Source organism: Manihot esculenta, chromosome 10 (genome assembly GCF_001659605.2).
Source record: "Manihot esculenta cultivar AM560-2 chromosome 10, M.esculenta_v8, whole genome shotgun sequence".
Classification (NCBI taxonomy): domain Eukaryota; kingdom Viridiplantae; phylum Streptophyta; class Magnoliopsida; order Malpighiales; family Euphorbiaceae; genus Manihot; species Manihot esculenta.
The window spans coordinates 12,012,109-12,035,793 of NC_035170.2; the positions used below are offsets into that span (position 1 = coordinate 12,012,109).

Consider the following 23,685-nt stretch of genomic DNA (forward strand, 5'->3'; position numbering starts at 1 on the left):
AAGTGGTCACTATTGAAAGCACATGTAGCAAAATGAAAATTTATAAAAGTCAAATCGATTATTGTCAAGATTTGACTAATTAGAGTTCAAAATTATCATTAATTGAGCTTTAATATCCAAATATTTCTTCATTTTTTCTAATTTTGTCACTGTCATTATTGTTTATCACTGTTTAAATACCGTTAGATATCACTTACCGTGCTAAGTTGACTAGAGTCATCACTAATGAGTAAAGTTTGACACTGGTTTAGAACACTCTCTCTATCAAAGGTTACTTTTTTTAATAGGTCTATAAATATTTCTTCATTTTCTCTAATTTTATCACTGTCATTATCGTTTATCATTGTTCAAATACCGATAGACATCACTTACCGTGCTAAGTTGATTAGAGTCATCGCTAACGAGTAAAGTTTGACACTGATTTAAAACTCTCTCTCTATCAAATGTTACTTCTTTTAATAGGTCTATATACCTTCAATGTTAATTTGATGATTTATTTTATTAATTGAGTTTTAAATATAATAATTAAAATGCTTTAAGAGGGTTTTTTTTTTGAAATGGGAAATGGGGATTGGGTTTTTGTCTGCAAAAAAAAATAATTTAAGGGTTAATTTGTATATTCAGCTATGGTTGAGCGCTGAAATGTACCTTACGCCGTAAAGTAACCATTACCTCATAGTCTCACCCAAACGTCAGTACCTAACGCTAACCAGCCCTATTAAAAAACAAAAAAAAAAATCTAAAATGATAATTTTTTATGGATGAGCCTCTGCATGCATTTTACAGCAATGTCGATTTCTTGTTCTTCTTTCTTCATTCCGTACTCTCACCCTCGCTTCCTTCCTCCCCGCTTCCACCGTTGCGTCTTCTTCGGCGTTGCTTCCCGCCAAAAGCCCATCAATCCAAGGGAAACCATTAACTCTGCCACGGTTGCAAGCTTCATTCCACCTATGGCAAGGAGCCTGTATTCTATGAATAGAGAGCCCATGGTGCCACCTTACAATGTCCTAATCACTGGCTCAACCAAAGGTTCTTTCACTTTTCTAATTTGCTTTTGCTTAGTGGGATTTCAGTTTTAAGTTCCATTAATCCTTGAAATTGAGGTTGTGTTGGTTAAAACGTTGAAGGCTCTTGAATAATGTTGACAGTATGGTGAAAACTCTTGTTTTCATTGTCAATAGGAGAGTAGTTTTAAAACCCATATGAAATTTAGCTCACAGAAAAGGAAATACCAGCACTTTGAATTACCTGGTAAAAGTGGAGCCCTGAGTTTCTTACAAGTTTAATAGGAAGACTGATGATTGCTTAGTTTGCTGTCTCTGTTAGATTAAAACATCTGGATTGAGGTTGCAAGGGATTGCTTTTGTTTTTCATCGAGGCTTAAGAAGAATTCTAGAAACTATAATCTCAAAGAAAGAAAATTATTTGGTGGCTAGGTTAGTTTTGGGGAATATGACGTTGTTGATCTTGTTTTCTGAGTTGAAAATTTCTGTTGTTACTTGCCACTAGACAGTCAAGGAGTTGTTGTGGAGAAGCTGTTTAGGGAGACACAGGGCATGTGCTTCTGAAAATTAATTGGAGAACTATTTTTATTAGCATTAGAATTGTATGGGGACGATTGAGGGAAAGTCAAGTCAAGATAGCTGCAAGTTCATTTCCTGCTATGAAGAAGTGACTTATTATAAAAGGGAAGAAGAAGCATGAAAAGGATGAGATAGGGTAAAAATTAAGAAGGATACCGTTGTAACTTAGCCAAAATATTGCATTCAATTGGATACAACTTACTGTGACTGGTAACGAATGTAGAGATTCTAGAGCAGTTCCATTGTTCACCGTCTTTAGTAGTTTAGCTTCTAAATCATTGCCTCTTTATGTCAATATTTAGCTTAAGGACATAAATAGCATATGCTTTATGAACTAATTAAAAATTTTTAATGTCTTCAATCTCTCTCTTTCTTAAACTGGATGGTCATGTATGTCAAATATGATTCATCTGTTTCTGATTATTCAGGAATAGGGTATGCACTAGCTAAAGAGTTTCTAAAGGCAGGTGACAATGTCTTGATTTGCTCAAGGTCAGGTAAGGTCTTGCTTTCAGGTACCATTGTTTTGTTTAAGATGTTGGGCATACCAAATGCTTTGAGGCAAATGCATTGTTCGCTGTTAACTTGATTTGATTATTTGAATGAACTCTAACGTCAGGGCATTCGAGCTCTTTGATTTTGAATATATTCAGTTAATAGTTTATTTTGGCATGTATTATATGAACTATGAGGTCTAAATTTTCTGCTTAATGTGCTGTGTAAGTTTTCAACATTTTATAATGCATGTATCATTTATGTGTGTGCCTGTATGTGTGTTCTACCGGAGGAAAAGGGTAACATATAATGTGTTCTACTCGAGGGAAGGGTAACATGTATTTCATATATTCCTCTATCCAAGGGAAAGGGTAACATGTATTTCATAAACTTTTTGCTAATTTCTTATACAATCTTAGTAGATTGTCATATGTACTTGTATTTCATATTTTATGATCATGACCATGAGGTTTATATGACTTTGTAACTTAGTGCTAGGGACCAAAAAGTTATGCTTATTGATGACCTCTAGTAATATTTTATTGCATTTGTTGTTATTGTTGGATGAAATTTGGTTTATGAGAAAAGTAAGTAGCAAAGTGTTGTATTTCACTAACTGCTAAGTTGTTCTATGATAATGAAGTTGCCCTCCATATTTATACTAATATTATGCTTCTTCAGAGAATCAAACACATCGAGATTGATTGTTATTTTGCATAAAAAGATTCTACAAAAGATTATCTCAACATGATATGTCAAAACTAGAGCGCAAAATTAGGAGACGTTTTCAATAAAGCTGTGAATGGAGCTCGAGCTGACTATATTTGCAACAAATTAGGCATGATTATTTATTGTCTAATTATGTATAGTTACCATGGATTTAGGGATTTGTGCTCCTAATTAGTAGGAGATAACTTGTATGTATTTGCACCGTTTATTCTTCGAATAATTTAGAGAAGTAATTCCTCGCAGGGAATAATTTAAGCATGTAAATTAGAAAGTGGATAATTTACTGTTGTTCACTGCATTTATGACAGCTGAGAGTGTGGAATCTACTACTCGGAGCTTGAGAGAAGAATTTGGAGAGCATCGTGTGTGGGTATCTCCTACATGACTTTTTCTTTGTTGTTTTTTGTTTATTTCTTTGGTTAAGTTACACAATGAACCATGAGGAATTTTCCATCAACACTCGATTTATGCGGGTTTCTTAGTTTTTCTGTTCTTGTTCTTTATGTTGAATTTTCGTTTTTTATTGGGAAAAATTTTAATATCAATTGTATTTTTTTGAATATTTTGGTGGAGAACTTTAATCTCTCTTTGACTTGTGGATTTATAAACTAGAATTAATGTGGATTTTTGAAGTTCTTGGTTTGATTTATTACTTTGTTCATTTAATTCTAGGATTTTGGTACTTCAATTTGGGTAAAAAGAGAGGAAGATAGTGAAAGATTGGAAAATGAGAGAGAGAGAGAGAGAGAGAGAGAATGTGTATGCACAGGGGTAGGGAGATCATTATAAGCGAGGGAGTTTTTTATTATTTCATGCGTTATTAATGACAATTAATTCTTCTTTACAGGGTACAAAATGTGATGTAAGAGAAGGACAAGATGTGAAAGATTTAGTTGCATTTGCACAAGAAAACCTCAAGTACATTGATATATGGGTATGTTAAATGTTTATTGGCTTCACTTCTGGCAACCTCCAATTGCTGATTCAGATAAAAATATCCATTTAGACTTATATATAAGAGGGCTGATTAGTTATTTGATGGAATTTTCCATGATCAAATGGACATATTTAATCGAAGAGCTCAAGGGTTTGGTTGTTTCATGGAAAAAAGCTTGTACGTGGAAGAAAATAACTTATTTTCCATTGTTTGGTTGCAATTTTATAAAATAAAGAATGTTAATCAATTTTTATATAGAAGGTTTAGTGGTGTTAATAAGATTATTAAAGCCAGAAAATGACTACTCCTTATAAAAAGAGACATTTTTTTTAAAAAAATAGCTTAAAATTTTCCATTTGACTAGGAAAATATTTCCGTTGACCATTTTTCTGAGTGTTCCAAATGTCAGAGAATATGAAAAATGTTCTCATGATAATATTTTTGAATGATCTTTTGCTACTTCTTCCTTTAACTGAAGATTGATTAGCTTAATTGTGCTGTAACTCACCTTGTATTGAGAATGATGCAGATTAACAATGCAGGGTCAAATGCATACAGCTATAAGCCTTTAGCAGAAGCATCAGATGAAGATCTTATGTGAGCATTTTTGTCTGATTCTTTTTAATTCTTCCCAATTATTTAACACCTTTTGTTGAATGTCTAGAGTTGTTTTTCTTTTGACTTCTATGCAGTGAAGTTGTCACTACAAACACCCTTGGTTTAATGATATGTTGTCGAGAGGTAAAAGGATTTTCTTTGTTCTTGACCGGAGCTTCTTGGCCTATTTCTCATGCATAATAATTTTAAAGGCAATTAAAATGATGTTGAAACAACCTCGAGGGGGCCATATATTCAACATAGATGGAGCTGGTTCTGATGGAAGGCCGACCCCAAGGTATAGTTGATTAGTGTTGAGAATTCCACTTCGGAAATATATAAGAATATAAAGGTGAATATAAGTGATGTTGAGAATCCCACATCGGAAATAAGTAATAACGTAAAGGTGAATATAAGTGATTGGATTGTAATTTCAAATTGGCTAGTCATTTTGATATACAAAGTAATCACTTATGAATTCTTTACATATCGATGTGGGATTCTCATCAATTAGTTTTATTTAGCTTAACTCATTAGATTCAGCATAATTTTCTAGTCTTACATTTATCATTCTATAGTTTCTACTGCTTAATTATTATCTTTTGGGTGGTCTGCTTTCTTGGACTGATTGCAAAATCTTAGTGTATAATTTTCTAAAATGTCTTAAACTTTGCGTGCTTTTCCAATTGTATCCTTTACTTACAATTTTATTAGTTTGATTCATAAATTATTGATTTTGTTGTAATTGTACCAATGAATTTGCTTATTTGGAATGAAAAAGTGCATAAAGTTGTGTATTAATAGGTTTTACTAGTCATTGGTTCACAAAAAATTGGATCCTAAACGTAGAATATATTCTATTTCTTATTGTAAACTCTGAATTTTCTGTGTATTTTCCTTTGAAAATGATACAATATTTATATACAAGATATCCTATAATCATGTATTCTAATTTAGGAAAGTATCCCTATAATTATGCTAATGATTATTACATAGTTGGCTTACTATAACACTTTCCTTCAAGTTGGATATAATAAAGTTGGAGCGAATATGTTTATCATGCCCAATTTATTACAAATGTAGTCAAACCCTAGCCCCATTTAGAGCTTTGTGAAAATATCATCAGTTATTCTCTAGTCTTGATATATCCAATTGAGATGACCTGGTGTTGAATTTTTTCCCAAATGAAATGACAATCAATTTCAATATCTCGGTTCATTCATGAAATATTGGATTAAAGGCAATGTGGAGAGCTGCTTAGTTATCACACCACAGCTTAGCAGGTGATGAGACCATAAGGCTGATTTCATTCAGAAATTGACATATCCATATTACTTCACACAAAGATTGGGCTATAGCTCGGTATTCTGATTTAGTACTTGTTGAGATACTTTCTGTAAATAGCCTTAGATTTGTAGTGATTGTGTGCATAATTAGGGATATGATTATGGATATAATTGGAATATGATTAAGCTATAATTAGGAAATTAATTTATTCTTGTAAGTAGTATATATACCCCAATTGGCTTGAGAAAATAATCAAGTATCTTTCTCTCAAAATCTCTCTCTTTCTTTTTTTTTCATCACTGTTTCGTGGTATCAAAGCCAAGTATCTTGGCCTATCTATGAATGGCAGATCTGCCACCTTCATTTAGAGGTTTTTTGGAAGTCAGTTAATCTCACCACCCAGGCCACCAGCCTCGCCGGTCTTCGATCGGCACCTCCCTGAAGCGCCATCACCAAAGACGCCGCCACGCGCCGCCACTCTATTTCTGCATCCCATAACGCGCCAGTGCGTGACCCTTATTCCGATGACCTTTTTACGCTGGCGACCCTTCCCCTAGACTCGCCCGACGCCGGCGACTCCAAGCCACTAGATCCGGTCACCTGTCCAGCTCTTCTTCACCCATCCTTTGTGTACAGTACCTTCGAGATGTTGGTCACGTTCTGAAGCAGGTTCCTTTCCTCGTTAAACTCTCTCTCTCAACATGTCTCAGAAGCAGATAACTCTAAATACAGTTCACATGGTCCAATCAAATAGAGTTGACTCACATTCCAAACCAAATTCAATCACTCTAAATGAAGCAGAGTACAGAGAATATCTACAGTTCCGAGTTACTCGGCAACATTCTTCTCCAAACATTGCTCTTTCTGGTAACTCTTTTGCTTATCTAACCGAGACTTTACTCATTGGTTCATGGATCCTCGACTCTGGTGCTTCTGATCATATCTCTAATAATTCCAATCTTTTCTCTACTCTTGTTTCACTTTCTACACCATCTAAAATCACATTAGCTAATGGTTCACGAACTCAAGTTAAAGGGATAGGTAACTTATATCTCCTTCCTTCTATCCCCTTGACTAATGTTTTATTCACCCCTGAATGTCCATACAACCTAATCTCGTAATCTCTTGTTAGCAAATTGACTAAAGATATTCATTGTTCAGTCCTCTTTACTGCTGAATAAGTGGTTGTGTAGGACCAAAGTACTGGGAAGATGATCAGAGCAGGATATGAGTTACATGGATTATACTATTTTTCCACGTCTAATCCTCTAAGTGCTTTTGTGTCTATCACCTCCACTGAACTCGTTCATAGTCGTTGGGGACACCCAAGTCTGAACAAGTTACAAAAACTGGTTCCTACTCTCTCTTCCTTACCTTCTTTAGAACGTGAGTCTTGTCAACTTGGGAAGTAAACTAGAGGTGTGCTTTTAATCTAGCCACAAAACCATTAGAATTCACCTTTTACTATAAAAATCTATTTGCAACCAATTGCATTTTTACCAAAAGGTAGAGGTATCAGTCCCCAAGTACCATTATCATCTAATTCCACCATTTCTTTTTGCATTGCAGCACGTCAACCAGGATGGAATAAAGCTTTCTTAACAGTTTTATGAATAGTAACAAGTTCCAAAGTAGTGAATAAAAAACAAGATGAGGAAGACAAATGATTATAAGAAACAAAAGATAAGATGGGATAAGTGCACATGCATTTACCTTTGCAAAAAACAATGTGTAGGTCTAAATCAGAAGCAGGAGCGCGAATGGTGCGAATGGTGGCCAGATCTTCCAATGAAGAAGTTGCTGGTGCATGGCTTGAGTCAAGAATAAACATGAACAATAGAAGGATGAATAGTCATCGGAGTAGACAAACCTGTAGGATGGTGAGGCACAGACACTTGGTTAACAAAATATACTAATAAATCATCTTCCTCCCCTTGACTTTTATAAATAGGAGACTGGGAGAAAAAGGGAGTAGATTCAAAGAATGTAACATCAACAAACACAAGCTAACTATTAAGAATAGGGGAGAAACATCAACACCCCTTTGGAATAACCTAAGAAGATACGTTTGAGGGATTTGGGATCCAACTTAGTGATCTGTGGACGAATATCTCGCATAAATAAAGTACAACCAAATATACAAGGTTCGACAGGAAATAATGACTTGGATGAAAGTAAAACAAAATAAGGAATATCACTATAAAGTATAGAAGAAGACATTCGATTAATTAAGAAACAAGTTGTAGAAACTGCATTTATCCAAAATTCTTTTAGAAACTTTCATTTGAAACATAAGAGTTCTAGCTACCTCAAGAAGATGCTGGTTTTTCCTTTTGGCAATACCATTTTGAGATGGTTTATCCATGCAAAAAGACTGATGAAGCATTCCATTTTGGGTCATGAAGGTCTGAAAGATTTCTTAAAAGTATTCTTTGGCATTGTCACTTCGTAATGCCTGCATAAGAATATTGAATTGAGTTTTAATTTCAGAACAAAAGGCACAAAAAAATAAAAAAATTCTGAACGGTTCTTCATTAAATACAACTAGGTAACACGAGAGTAATCATCAACAAAAGTGACAAAATACTTAAATCTAGATTTAGAAACAATAGGACACGGATCCTAAATATCAAAATGTACTAACTCAAAAGGAGATGATGCTCATTCATTCACTCTAGCAATAGAAGGTAAATGAGCCCTAGGCTCTGATACCATGTAAACTCTGAATTTTCTGTCTATTTTCCTTTGAAAATGATACAATATTTATATACAAGATCCTATAATCATGTATTCTAACTTAGGAAAGTATCCCTATAATTATGCTAATGATTGTTACGTAGTTGACTTACTATATCACTTAGAAATTTCTCATAATCTAGCAATTATTTCTCCACTGATAATACTATAGGCAACGTTGAGACGAGTATGATGAAATCCATGGAAGCTATGGTAATGCTTTGTCATCATGTTTTAGAATGTCATGGATGGTCATTTTGTGAGTTGCACCATATGTTGTTTGGTGTTTCCTTTCTCTTAACAGTTGACATAACCATTTCCACCCCTCTTAGCAGCCCCTAGTAGTGGGACACCTTCAGTTATTTGTCCGTTTTGTTCATCTTTGTTTGGTCACTGCTATTATTGTCACAGGTGGCAATAACTTGGTCAATTGAGTTGTCCAAATATTAAGCAGAAAGGATTAGGAAAAGGTAGGGTGGTCAAGCTTACTGGAGTGCTTGACTATGATTTATTTCTACTTTCTCTCTTGATACCTTCTTTCTACCTTGTAGTTCTGAAGTCAAACACCCCTAAGAGCTTTACCTTTTTACCTAAACCAATGTGTTGCTGATGTTGTATTCTTTGTCTCTCTCTCACTCTCCATTATTGAATGTTCTTTCCAAGATGAATATGTGAAGCTTCTTATATTAATACTTTTGAACCAATCAAACATCATTCTAGCAGCCCTAGAGAAAGCATGGCCTTAAGAAGGTGGTTTGATTGTCTAGGACCCCAGTCCCGCTGATGGATTCAGGATTGAGTTTTTTGATGTTGAAACTGGAATCTGGATTGGGAAGGTCCTGGTGTTTTTATGTTCCTCTTCCTCTGTGTGCCAAAACGTCTGCTGCCTTGCACTCAACAGGCTATTATTACACCAGTCTGCTAATGCTACAAGCCTTTGACTGCTGCTTGGTTCTCTAGCTTAGTCATAGCTCTGCAGTACTCTGACTGAATACCACAAATGAGGAGCTTAGCAAAATTACATCCTGTAGGATTTAGAATATTGTCTTTGATTTTGGTTATTCTTATAGGATTCCATATACGTTAGATATTCCTCTTCTATGATGAGTTAATGCGCCTTACATTATAGACTAAAAATTGAAGATAGAAATGAAGAAACAAATTTGAAGAGAAGTGAATTAGAATAAGCTGATAGATAAGAAATAAAAGAAGAATGGGGGAAGGGAAGAAAGGGGAGAGAAAAAAATTCGAGAAAGAAAAACTTAAACCATTCTTCTATACTAAAGTATCATGCAAAGTTGCAAAGGCCAGAGCAACTACAAAATGCTAAGCATAATAAGAAGTAAAGCTCTGCTTTTGGTTAATACTATATTGATATATATTGCTAGTTGCAAAGGCCAAAGCCACTACAAAATGCCAAGAATTTAAAAAAAAAAAATAAGGTTCTGCTTTTGGTTAATGCTATATTGATATATAAAGTTACTAGTTTTAGTAGCTAAATTGAATCAAATTATAGTAAATATCAAATTAACTAGACCAAATTTTATAATTCAATTTGACCAATTTTTGAGGTTTTAGCTTTTGAGTATTTGAGCTTTTTATCTCCCTCAAAATAAAAAAAAAAAGGAAAAAACAGTTCCTCATGTTTGGACAATAATAAATGGTCCTGTATTGAACTTAACATTGACGATAATAAATGAAAAGAATTCATAAAATATATTAAAGAATTAAAACTATTTTTGTTGTTATTATTATCGTCGTCGTTTGGGAGGCCAAAGATGCATAGTATGTTACAAGCTACAATTGAGTGTAGCCCTTTCGTTTGCATAATTCTAACCATAATAGTAAAAAAAACCACTGTAATAGTGGATAAGAGGCGGGTACCTCCTTTGAAGTCTAACTTAATTGATAAAACTAAAATTTAATTTTAAAATATAATTAGTTTATTTATATTTAGGCTTTTTGAGACAAGTAAAATAGAAGCTTAAAAGTCAATAGGAGCATAAGAAGAGGAACTCCATTTTCTACTCAAATCAAAGCAGGAAATGCTATTTGGACTGTAGTGGATCAAGGTGTGTAACAAGTAGAAGTCATGACTTGGGTTTATTTGATAAAGGCAAAGAGTGATGTGTTTCCTTACTTTCAATCTTTTCACAAGATGATTTATACTCAATTTGATGCTAAGATAAAAGTTTTGAGAACTGATAATGGCACAGAGTAAAGGGATAGTCGTTTTTCTGCTTATTTGGAGTCTAATGGGATACTATATCAAACTAGTTGTCCTTATACTAGTGTCTAAAATGGTGTTGCTGAAAGGAAAAATAGGCACTTATTGGAAGCTAGATCTCTCCTTTTCACTATGAATCTTCCAAAAACTTATTGGGGAGATGCAGTCTTAGCCGCAACTTATCTCATTAATCGAATGTCTCTCAAAGCTCTTACCTTTAAAAGTCCTTTAAAAATGCTACAAGGAAAAAATGCTTAGACTGTTCCACCAAAGGTGTTTGGGTACACATGTTTTGTTCATACTAGGACAAGTGGAAAGCTCGATCTAAGGGCTCTTAAATGTGTGTTTGTTGGATACTCTCCCGCACAGAAGGGTTACAAGCGTTATCACCCTCTATATAGAAAATACTCTTTAATTATCTCCCATGTCTACGAAAGGATACTGTCAGAATAGCAGATGGTTCCTCCACTCCTATCTCTGGCACCGGTTTTATTGTTTATACTTCAAATATCAAGTTATCCTTTATTTTTCATGTTTCTTATTTTCCTATTAATCTTTTATCTGTTAGTACTCTCACCAAAGCACTTAACTGTAAAATTGAATTTTTTTTCCTGGCCATTATGTTGTTCATGACCTTTAAACTGGAAAGAGGATTGGTAATGGTAGACTGCATGATAGCTTATATATGTTGGAAGGTGTTGAATCCCACATCGGTTGTGGAAAGGGGTAATGTGCCCTTTATATGGACCATAGGCACTCCTCCCCCAAGAGCTAGCTTTTGGGGTGAGTTAGGCCTGGCCCAAATTTAACATGGTATCAGAGCCTCCCCATCCGATGTTGGGTGCCCCATAAATGTGCCACGCACCAGTTAAAAAATCTGGGCGTGAGGGGGTGTGTTGAATCCCACATCGGTTGTGAAAAGGGGTAATGTGCCCCTTATATGGGCCATAGGCACTCCTCCCCCTTGAGCTAGCTTTTGGGGTGAGTTAGGCCTGGCCCAAATTTAACAGAAGGGAATATGAGTTTGAATTCACCTCGAACTCTTTTTGGAAGAAATCAGGATGTCAACCAGGAAATCATACAGTGGCATCAACAGTTAGGACACTCATCCTTCTTTGTTTTAGAAAAACTTTATCTTGATTTTTTTTTCAAGGCTCAATGTGATTGTTTGTGATGCTTGTGAGTATGTTAAGCATACAAGAAAATCTTATCCCTCAAGTAACAATAGGAGTACAATCCCTTTTGAGATCATCCATTCTGATTTTTGGGGACCTATTCAAATAGTTTCATTATCTGGTAATCGTTGGTTTGTTACTTTTATTGATTGTTGCACTCGCATGACTTGGGTTTATTTGATAAAGGCAAAGAGTACTGTGTTTTCTTGATTTCAATCTTTTCACAAGATAGTTTGTACTCAATTTGATGCTAAGATAAAAGTTTTGAGAACTAATCGTTTTTCTGCTTATCTAGAGTCTAATGGGATATTACATCAAACTAGTTATTCTTACACTAGTGCCCAAAATGGTGTTGTTGAAAGGAAAATAGACACCTATTGGAAGTAGCCAGATTTCTCATTTTTACTATGAATCTTTCAAAAATCAATTAGAGAGATGCAGTCTTAGCCACAACTTATTTCATTAATTGAATGCCTCTCAAAACTCTTACCTTTAAAAGTCCTTTAAAGATGCTACAAGGGAAAAATGCGTATACTGTTTCATCAAAGGTATTTGGATGCATGTGTTTTATTCATAATAGGACAGGTGTAAAGCTCGATCCAAGGGCTCTTAAATGTGTATTTGTTGGGTATTCTCCCACACAGAAGGGTTATAAGTGTTATCACCCTCCATCTAAAAAATATTTTGTTAGTATGGATGTTATATTTAGAGACTCAATCTTACTTCAGTACTACCCCGTCACCTCTTCAGGGGAGAGGATAATGAGAGAAGAGATGATTCCTAGTCCTATAACTCTAGAGCGTTTTACTCTTGATAAGACTACTATATAGGGGGGACTATTGGTAATCAGGAAAAGATAATCGAGGGTTTGGATAAATCAGATTTAAGGAGATACTCAAGAAGAGACAAAACAGAAGCAAAAATGTGTGCAATCTACTCAGTGTCATGAATCTTCCTCTTCTCCATTTGGTGAGTCATCCTAAACCTTGAGTTTATTGATGATCTAAATAAACCAATTGCTCAAAGAAAAGGCGTTAGATCTTGCACAAAGCACTCTATTTCTAACTTTCTCTCTTGTGATTTTTTGTCTCCATCCTATAGAGCCTCTGCCTTGTCTATTTTCTCTCTATCTATCCCACAGGATTGAAAATAAGTTCTCAAAGATTCTAATTGAAAGGGAGCAATGATTGAAGAAATGAAAGTCTTGGCTAAAAATGAGACATTGGAGTTGATGCTCTTCCACCTGAAACAAAACCAGTTGGCTGCAAATGGGTGTTCACTATAAAATACAAAGCAAATGGATCAATTGAAAGATTTAAGGCCAGACTAGTTGTCAAGGGATACACTCAAATCTATGGAGTGAATTACCAGGAGACATTTGCCTTTATTGTCAAAATAAACTCAATCAGAGTATTGCTATTTTGCATTGCCAATCTTGATTGGGACCTACAGCAATTTGATATGAAAAATGCATTCCTCCACTGAGATTTATAGAAGAAAGTGTATATGGAAATCCCTCATGGATTTGCTGATAAAAAAACACAAGGTATGCAGCTAAAAAAGGCTTTGTATGGGTTGAAGCTGTCACCCAGAGTTTGGTTTGATTAGTTCAGCGGAGCTATGATTACCTTTGACTATCGACAGAGCAATGCTGACCGTGCCCTATTTATCAGACATCACAAGGGTAAAATTACTCTTCTCATAGTCTATGTTAATGGCATAGTAATGAAAAGGGGATGGCACTAAAGAGATGACTCGGCTGAAAAAGCCTTTGTTTCAGGGGTTCAAAATTAAAGATCTAGGAAAATATTAATATTTCCAAGGAATCAAGGTTGCCAAATCAAAAAAGAGAATCTTTATTTCTCAGATAAAATACGTTCTAAATATTTTGAAAGAAACTGGTATGTTAGGCTGCAAATTAGCAGAAACTCCCATTGAAAGCAATCACAAGCTACAAGCAGGGATTGGTGAATCAGTAGATATTGGCAGATATCAGGTTGGTAGGCAGACTGATGTATCTTTCGCATATTCGACTATACATACCATATGCAATCAGCTTAGTCAGTCAGTTTATGCTTAGTCAGTCAGTTTATACATGATCTTCGAGAGTCTCACATGCAAGCTGAAAATGTCTCCTATTCTCTGAACATAATCATTGTTATATACACGCATCCATAGATGCAGATTGGGCTGGATCCTTTGATGATAGGAGGTCGACTAGTGATTACTGCACATTTGTGAGAGGAAATCTTATCATTTGGAGAAGCAAAAAGCAAAGTGGTGTTGCTCGATCAAGTGCTGAGGTGGAATATAGAGCGATGACACAAGATGTTTGTAAACTCATATGGTTGCAAAGCTTGTTAGAGGAATTGACACTGTTAGAAAGGGACAAACTCACAATCCAATTCAACATGACCGAAGAAGCACATATTGATTGATTGACATTTCATTGAAGAGAAGTTAATAAATAGTGTCTTGAGATTAGATCATGTGACTTCCGATGAATAGCTAGCTAATGTGTTTACTAAAGGGTTCGGCAATAAGAACTATCACACTTCGGTTTGTAAGTTGGGCATGTGCGATATCTATGCACCAACTTGAGGGGAGTGTTGACTAACATAGAAGGTTCCTAATTAGGATGATTGAGATCTTTGGAATTCTAATTTGGCTTGATTACAGGGCTTGATTATAGAGATTTTATACTTATTATAAATATTTCTAATTTAGGTTGATTCTTTGTGTATAAATACTCAAACCTTGTAAAGATCAATTCAATTGGAATATAATAAAAAATTCTGTCTAAAATTCTTTAAACCCCTATATCATATAATGCCTTTAGAGCCCCTCTAAAAAAAGGTGAAAAAAATATTAAAGAGATTTCAAGAGAAATAATAATTCTATGATTTTAATATTATTATGGTTCAAGAGAAAGTAACATTCACTTGGACACTACAGTGATAATGTATTGAATCAAGAATTGATAATTTTGTCCCTAATAATGCCTCTAATTATGATGGATGAACAAATTGAAAATCTTAATTATGGCAATGAAATTGTCTTTTTGGTTGATACTCTATTGCCTATTGTCTTTCATATTATCGAGTTGTGAATAATTTCCTTAGTTGTCAATATGCAACATACTTGGTAATATTGTCTATTTACCATTATTTAACCAATAGCAAAATTCTCAATTCAGCCCTCCAAATTTAACCCAAATGTCAACACCCCTAATTTTAGCCAATCAATCCCTTACTTTTACTTGAAATTGGGAATTTGTCAATGTTGGAGAAAATAAAAAGAGAAGTGGGAGCAAATCCCACATCGTAAAAGAGAAAGAAAAACGGAGGATTTATAAGTTAGGTGGTGTCATTAAAAAATGACTACTAAAGGGCATTTTGGAGAAGGCCACTACAACAAACCCAATTAAGCCCCATTTTGGAGCCGAGCGCTCTCTCCATTCTCAGACTTGGACCGGGTCTATAAAAAATTCCAACATGGTATCAGAGCCCAATGGTGTCACAGCCCACGAAGATCCTTGATCCAAGAAATTTTCTTGCGTGTTGGACTAACACTTACGGGTCAGACCCACTAAGAATATTCAAGATCTGCAGCCCAAGATTTTAAGCCCAAAAAGATGGAAGGCTCAATGAGGAAGGCTGAGGCCCAAAACCTGAAGCCCAAGAATGGAGCCTGATTGAGGAAGACCCGATTGAAATACTAAAAGCCCTGTGAGCCGAGCGCTCTCTCCATTCTCAGACTTGGACCGGGTCTATAAAAAATTCCAACATGGTATCAGAGCCCAATGGTGTCACAGCCCACGAAGATCCAAGATCCAAGAAATTTTCTTGCGTGTTGGACTAACACTTACGGGTCAGACCCACTAAGAATATTTAAGATCTGCAGCCCAAGATTTTAAGCCCAAACAGATGGAAGGCTCAATGAGGAAGGCTGAGGCCCAAAACTTGAAGCCCAAGAATGGAGCCTGATTGAGGAAGACCCGATTGAAATACTAAAAGCCCTGTGAGCTTTTGAAGTTTAAGAAGAGTACAAGCGCAGGTAAAATGAGAGAGACCTGAGATCTCTGATACTCAAAAAAAAAAAAAAAAAGAACACGCGCTCAGATGAGCAAATGAAGGCAAGTCACAGTTGGGTGAAGTCAAGTTACAACTAGGCCAAACCAATTGGACTTCAGGGGAAGTGTTGGGGAAAAAAAAGGGGAAGCAAGTCATAATTGGGCCAAACCAGGTGAACTTGAGGTGGGGGGGGATTGTTGGGGAAAAAAAGGGGAAGCAAGGGGGAGTAAATCCCACATCATAAAAAAGAAAGAAAAAAAAGGCCCAATTAAGCCCCATTTTGGGACCCAAAGCTCTCTCCACTCTCTAATTTGGACTGGGCCCATCAGAAATTCCAACAATCAATTCATTATTATTTCCTTAGTTGTCAATATGAAATATACTTGGTAATATTGTCTATTGACCATTATTTAACTAATGACAAAATTCTCAATTAAGCCCTCCAAATTTAACCCAAATATCAGCATCCTCAATTTTTGCCAATCCATCCCTTACTTCTACAGTTCTACTTGAAATTGGGATTCGTCAATGCATTATTAAGTTCATTGCAAAATTGCCTTTATTTAACCTTTTAACAAGGACAGAATTGACATTCCGTATACGCTCACAAACAAGGAAACCTTTACAACTTTTTCCCAAGAAAGGAAAAGATTTCCCTAACACAAAATTATGCTGAAGTTGCTCGGAGGACTTCAAAACCACCATCACTCCCCACCCCCCCCTGCCCGCCCCGCCTTCTACCCAAAATTTGAGAGAAATGCAGGTTAGATTGTTACAAATGTCATTGAGGTTTCATATACTCCTCTATATTTTATTTTTGTGTTATTTAAAATACTAACTTTCTCAAGCTTTTTAGTTTTACCTTTAAGAAAACCTGAACAATGAATTTCTCAAATGCTCCAATCCTTGATCTTTATTTGTTTTGTTCATTTTCTCTTTGGTGTTGCTTTGTTTCTCTCTCTACATATTGTAGAGAGAGAGAGAGAGGGAGAATGTGTTATCTTTTAGACAAAACAAGTTCTGCTAATAGTTTTAACTACAGTTGAAAGATGCAGACAGAGCCTCCTCACTACTGTTCTAAATTACCTTATTCAAAACAGGATTATCCAATATAGGCTTTTTTTTTTTTTTCTCTTCTTTCTCATGGTTTGCTTTGGTGAAGATTGTTTTGATTTGTGTTTTTTTTAAACTATTTTGCTTGTACTGTTTTGAATGACAATCCTGTACTCTTGTGATCTGGTTGTCTGCTTGTACCCTCCATATTGTAATGCCAATGTAATGATGTTCTATATAACATGACTCAAGAAAGGGTGGACTTATCTTATTTTGAATCAAATGAGGGCTTGATTGGTGAAAAATGAAGCAGTGGGAATTGATATTTGAGTTAAAGTAATAAGAGGGCTCAATTGAGCATTTGGCCTTAATTAATTAATTAATTTTCTTTTTTTTTTTCCTCACAGACTCGCTGCATATGGGGAAATTAATTCATTTCCATTTTCTTTTCCCGCAGATTTGCTGCATATGGGGCAACCAAGCGCAGTGTGGTGCATTTAACAAAATCATTACAGGTACATGATTAATTTGTTTTGCATGGTAGGAAAGTTATACTTACATCTAGCTTTATTCTGTTTTTATCCATTAGGTCATTAGGAGCAAAACAGTATAGGAAATGTCCCTATCAAGGACAGAAGCTTTCGTATGATTAATAAGAAAATATGCTGTAGAAACAGAAATATGCTACATGTATGTGCATAACATATATCTTATATGCATCTTTCTGGTGCAAGTTAATCCTGTATGTCCACATCTACTTATGTGGATGGACTTGTTAATTGTTCACTCGAAAGTTTTTAGTACTTATCCGTTTGTGGTAGTTCTATGTAGATAGATATTTGGCAACCGATAAATATATTGGCAAAAGGAGGTATCATTAACAGTTACTGAGAATACTGGTTTCTCCCTTTTTATCCTTTCACAGGCTGAGTTGCAGATGCAGGATGTTCAGAATGTGGTGGTGCATAATTTGTCGGTATGCTTGCTTTGTTTAAGCAATTATTTTTATTTTGGTTTATATGTTGGATTCAGTTATCTCAAACATCTTTTCTGTCAAAGGATGCTTATCTTTGAAAAATCCATTTCCCCCTAACCTCTGCTGTGACATCAACATTGTCATGGTAGATAGCTCCATGGTCATGTACTGTTTACAGCACAAGCAACTAACTTATCATCTAAATAGGTTAATAACATCCAAGACCATTCAACTTATATGAAAAACCTGGCCATCTGATTGTCTTTTATTTTCAGTTGTCTGTAATTAAACTGTAATATTCAGTTTTTCTTGTTTTTGTCTGTTTAACGAATAATATTGAATCAGTTATTTGTTTTGCATGCTCTGGTACGCCTTTAAAAGTAAATCATCTAAATGTTCGATGGGATAATTTTAAACTTGCATATCATCCTTCTCACAAATTTATGAGCTCAAATGTTATAGATTGGTTGCTGCTCACATTCCACAAATGAGTCTAGTTGGGATCCAGTATTTGGCTTCTTAAGTTGCAAAGGACAGAGGATATCCTTAATTATAACTTTTAGGGAACATACAGTAGAACAAATTTCAGAAGAAGATCTTGCTGGTTTGGGGATTTTAAGGCTATATTACAAATTACTGTTCTTCACTTGATCTGCAGCCTGGAATGGTCACAACTGATCTTCTTATGTCAGGAGCTACTACAAAGCAGGTGAAATAAAACATTATCTGCTGAAACTCTGCACCATAAATTTCTGATTTGAAAATTAAAAGTTTTGCTTGTTGCAGGCCAAGTTTTTCATTAATGTTTTGGCAGAACCAGCAGAAGTGGTAAGATTTTTGTTTATCATCCTGAATCCTGTTTGAATCAAATGTTTGATCTGTTGCATGTTAAACAGAAGCCATGCAACCCATTATCATGATTATATAAATATAATAACATGATTAAACTTTATCCAACTAGTTATGTAGAAAGGTGGCGTGTGCCTTTTTTCCCATGAGGTAATGGGGTTGGAGCTTGGTGTGGCAGGAGAGAGGGAGAGAACAGCAATTTGTTGGACTGTTATATATAATTGTGTTTAGGCCAAATGCATAATTTATCTCTTCATCTTTTCACTAAAAGCCATTTACTGCCAACCATTAGTTTCATCCTGTTTATCCCTTCAATTTAAATTATGAATAGCTGATTCCAATGATTAGTTTACCTGTGGACGTGATATTTGCATGCCCCAACATCGCAAGTATTGAGTTATTCCATAATTAAAAGTTGAGGAGATTATTTACTTACTTCAAAGTCCCAAGGATAAGTTGTCCATAAGATGCAAATTGAAGGAGTAAATATAGTGAAGATAAAGTTGAGCGAGTAAATGAATTTTTGTGGTGAGAGAGAAAATTATGCATTAAGCCTGTGTTTACTTTCACATGCCACATCCATTTTCTATGATGAACACTGTTTCAAGTTCTTTTCATTCTTTTTTCTTGTTCTTGTAACAGGTTGCAGAATACCTCGTTCCAAATATAAGATCTATCCCTGCCAATGGATCAATGAAGCCTACATATATTCGATTTCTTACCGGCATAAAAGCCTACTCACAAATATTCTCAGTTCAGTGGAAAACTGATTATTTCTGTGTTTTGAGATTTTTTTAATATATATATATATATATTAACATAACGTCGAATTTCTATGATCACAACCTTCTGCTTATTTGGAGTTTCACTTGATTCTCACTTTTCTTTTTCTTGTTTTTACTTGCTTTTCAGAGACTAGCTTTCGGTGCAAGAAGAAACAGATACGTGCTTGAGGATTGAAGATTATGGGTTTTTGTTTGTTTGTATTTTTTTTTTTTATTTCCACAAAAAATGTGTATTGTAAATTTGTAGGTTATTCCAATTTCAGGCTGTTTCTTTTTTCACTGATAGATTCGGTCTATTTATTTTAGCATTGATAGATTTGTTTTTCATTTTGAAGGCAATGGCATTTGCATACAAAACATGCCAATATTTCCAGTCCTAGGAAAAATATTAGGACTTGTGCAGTCCACGGCGAGCAGTATTCGATTTTTGAAAAAATCGATTGAATTGAATTAATTTAAAATTTTAATTTAATTTTTTATTTAGTTCGATTTGGTTCGGTTTAATTTTTAATTTTAAAAGTTTTGATTATTTCAGTTTGGTTCGATTTTAATAAAAAAGTTAAAAAAATTAAATTGAATCGTGATATAAGTTAAATGATATTTAAATGATATTAAGGTTAAAATATTTTAATTAAATTTTAAAATATTAAAAATAAAATAAAAAAATAAAAAAATAAAAAATTTATTAAAAATTTAAATCGATCAAACTGAATTAAATTAAACTGAATCAAATTGATTTGATTTAATTTTTAATTAAAATTAGTTTGATTTGATTTTTATAAATATTAAATTTTAATTTTTAATTTATTCAGTTTGGATTGATTTTAAACTGAACGGATGGACTCTAATCCTAGGTGTGCCACAGCGGTGAAGGCATCTAAACGCCAGGTTCAATCCTAGCCTAAACACCAAATAAGAACTTTGTTGGTGTTTGTGGTTAATTTGTACTGCAACTAGAAAATCGCCCCTTAATAATTTAATATATAAATAATCTTAATTTATAGGCTTATTTAACTTAAAAAAATTTAAATATTTGCAAAAAATACATTAATATTTACAATATGGTCAACATTAGTATGATTTTTTGAAGTTTTCTTTGGTTGATAAGAGTCTGGAAATAAATAGTTTTATTTTACATGTGTACTTAATGTTATAATATTCTCTTTTATCAATTATTCTCCTTCTAAATTAAAAAATTGTGAAAATTAAACTTAAATTAATTTTAACATATTCATTATTAATACACATTAGAATAATGAAATAATATTTTTACATTAATTTTAATAATGTATAAAATTTCTTTAAACTCTTGAATTTTTTACATGATTTTAAATACCATCGAGAACGGAGAAGAAATATTTAATTAAACTTTTGATGAATTATTTTTTTAATACTCAATAATATTAAAAATCATGCTATTTTTTAAAAAAAAATACTTTTTTTTTTTATTTTAGTATTTATTAATAAAAAATCTAAATTTAATTTAAAAATTAATTTTCACAATTCTTTAATTGTTAAAAGAAAAAATATATAATTGATAAAAGAGGACATTATTGGGTTTAATAATGATAAATAATTTTTTTAAGGATTTTTTTATTAATGAAATAAAATTGCAAGGACCATATTGTAATTCTTTGATAACTCGTTCAAATTGAATTTAATTGATTGGCTTTGAAGTTTTCAAATAAAAATTTTTCAATTCAATTAATTTTTTTTTCTAATATTTTTTATTTAAAATAAAAATTTTAATTATTAAAACTTTTTATTTTTTTAAAATTAAATCATATACAATTTTATAAAAATTTATTTAAATCATTTTTTATAAAATGAATTATACTTTATGAAGAAAAAAATTGCAAAGATCAAGATTTTTATTACTATTAAACATTTTTTAAAAAATTCTATAAAAAAAATTTCACTGAAAAATGTTTTCGTAAAACAGAATGAGCTTTAGTTTTTGGAAGGTTATTTTTTGAAGAAAGGATGGGTTAGGTGAGCGGTTAGGCACGTGAGTTGTGAGACTGATACGCCCGTGACTCCAAAACATAAACCTGTGACTTCACGTATATTTGTCCTTTTCTAATAATGTTTGGATGGAGACTTTTGCCGAGTACATGTTAAGTTATGAGATCTTAACCATTTTCAATAAATTATATATATTTAGTGATGAATTTAAAGGTATTTTTAATATAGAAATTGGTTAAAATGTGAGTTTATTTTTAATATATTTTTATATTTAATTGTTTTTTAAAAAATTATTTTTTTATTAATCTAATTAATATTACTAAAATAAAATTATGCCGCGATTGATTACTTGACAAGAAAGAAAACGTAAAGTGTTTGGTGTTCCTGGCAATCATTCCGATACTCAAATCAGTAATATGAAAAAAATGGTAAATATAAGAATTTATTTAGAATTCAATACAAATTAAGTAAGAATGCATATTTTAGTATTCCCGATCGTTAATCGTTGTTTTTTATACTATAAGAAGATGAAATTAATTATCATCAATCCAATTAGTACAAGTTAATTGATAGGGATCTCGTGATGAAAAATGTAATATCCGTTAAGGATAATTTTTTATAAAGTCTCGCTCTATAGTTGAGATGACGAGTTTTAACGAAAAGTGATATTTAAAGTGTTTGAGTTCTTTTTATTTTTTAATGAACCAAGTATCACTTTATCAGAATTTTATCATATGACCGTATATTTAAGTGTCAGCACATAATTTAATTTGAGCAATTATTGTGTTATATCATTAATTAAATAAAAATTTAATGAGTTTAAATTTAATAAAAGTAAAATTATATTTTTATTAAATTTAATTTTAATTTAATTATAATTAATTTAATATAATTATATCAAATTTAAACTTATTAAATATGTACTTTACTCCTATTAATGGTAGATGCGGTAGTGAGCATTCTAATTTCCTAAATGTACATATTGTGTGATATATATATATATAATTTGATTAAATACATATTTACTACTCTAATATTTAATATTAAATCGTTCAACATTTAAATTAAAATTTTAACATTTTAAATATTTAAATTTATAAAAATTATAATAATTAAATATAAATTACGCATATCATTATTTTTTTTAAAAGTGGTAAATAATTTTCCTTATTATACTCTAAATTTTATTGATTACACTTTAAATTTTTATAAATGATAAAATTAATATATCCACTTTTGACAATTTATAAAAGTTTTAAAGTATAAAAAGTAAAATTTAAAGCGTGATTAGTATTACCTTTTAATTTTTTTTAATAAATCATAAATAATATAATTAATTTGTGTTGAATTATTATGATTTCACTTTATTTTGCTTTTTATATAGTTTTAGTCATAAATATATTAAATAACTTATAATCCTTAGTTACATGACTAAATTATACATTAGTTTTATAATTAAATATTTAGTTAATTGTTGTTTCTTTGATCCTAATTATATAATTATAAAATATATAAAACATAATATAATACTGCTTTGGTAAGGGATGAAAGGAGTGCAGAAATGAACCTGAGGTTACTGTATGAGATTTTATACATTTAACCATTGAAAGCAAGCTAGCAAACATAATATAATATTTGATATAGCACAACAATCGTCTAAAGTAAACAATGAACTGGCACTCGAAAACAGGGTTACGTGACAAGAGTCTGATCAGATAATACTCGGTTCCATTGGTAGAAAAGAAGATCCAAACACCATAGGTCTCAGCTCTTCATCAAGATTCTTCCTCTCAATTATAGAGCGAGATTTCATGGAAAGTTACTATTAGAGAATGCAATCCAATAGATCTCATTACATATATAATCGCAGAGTCTCATATCCACTAACTAGCGCTAGTCGGATTTCTAGGAGATATGATAACCAACTCATAATATAAAATTTGATGAACACAAAAATCAAGGTATGCTTTTCTTACCTAACTATTTTTGAGTTCAAAACATCTTATTACAATCACCTTTTTTCAGCTTACTGACTTGAGTATCGGAGTGGCTGCCATATGCACCCATCACCTCATTTTCTTTTTCTTTTTCTTGCAGATTAACAATTGCAGCACAGCCTCTTTTCAGCCATATCATTTGGTTCTGTTGCCAGGAACTCCATTGGATTATCTCTGTTCAATTAGATTAGAAACTGATCTTCTATTTTCTCTTAAAAAGC

The 23,685-nt window shown here is 33.0% G+C and overlaps 1 protein-coding gene across 1 annotated transcript; it reads left to right on the forward strand.

The window, feature by feature from the left end:
• Positions 1 to 690: 690 nt before the first annotated feature.
• LOC110625173 (chlorophyll(ide) b reductase NOL, chloroplastic) lies at positions 691 to 19,829 on the forward strand. Its single transcript, XM_021770724.2, has 13 exons — positions 691 to 1,029; positions 2,012 to 2,080; positions 3,116 to 3,177; positions 3,655 to 3,741; positions 4,274 to 4,341; positions 4,437 to 4,485; positions 4,554 to 4,639; positions 17,350 to 17,407; positions 17,818 to 17,868; positions 18,527 to 18,577; positions 18,655 to 18,696; positions 19,360 to 19,470; positions 19,630 to 19,829. Exons 1-13 carry the CDS (start codon positions 762 to 764, stop codon positions 19,675 to 19,677), a joined length of 1,050 nt encoding a protein of 349 aa, XP_021626416.1. The 5' UTR covers positions 691 to 761; the 3' UTR covers positions 19,678 to 19,829.
• Positions 19,830 to 23,685: the final 3,856 nt, after the last annotated feature.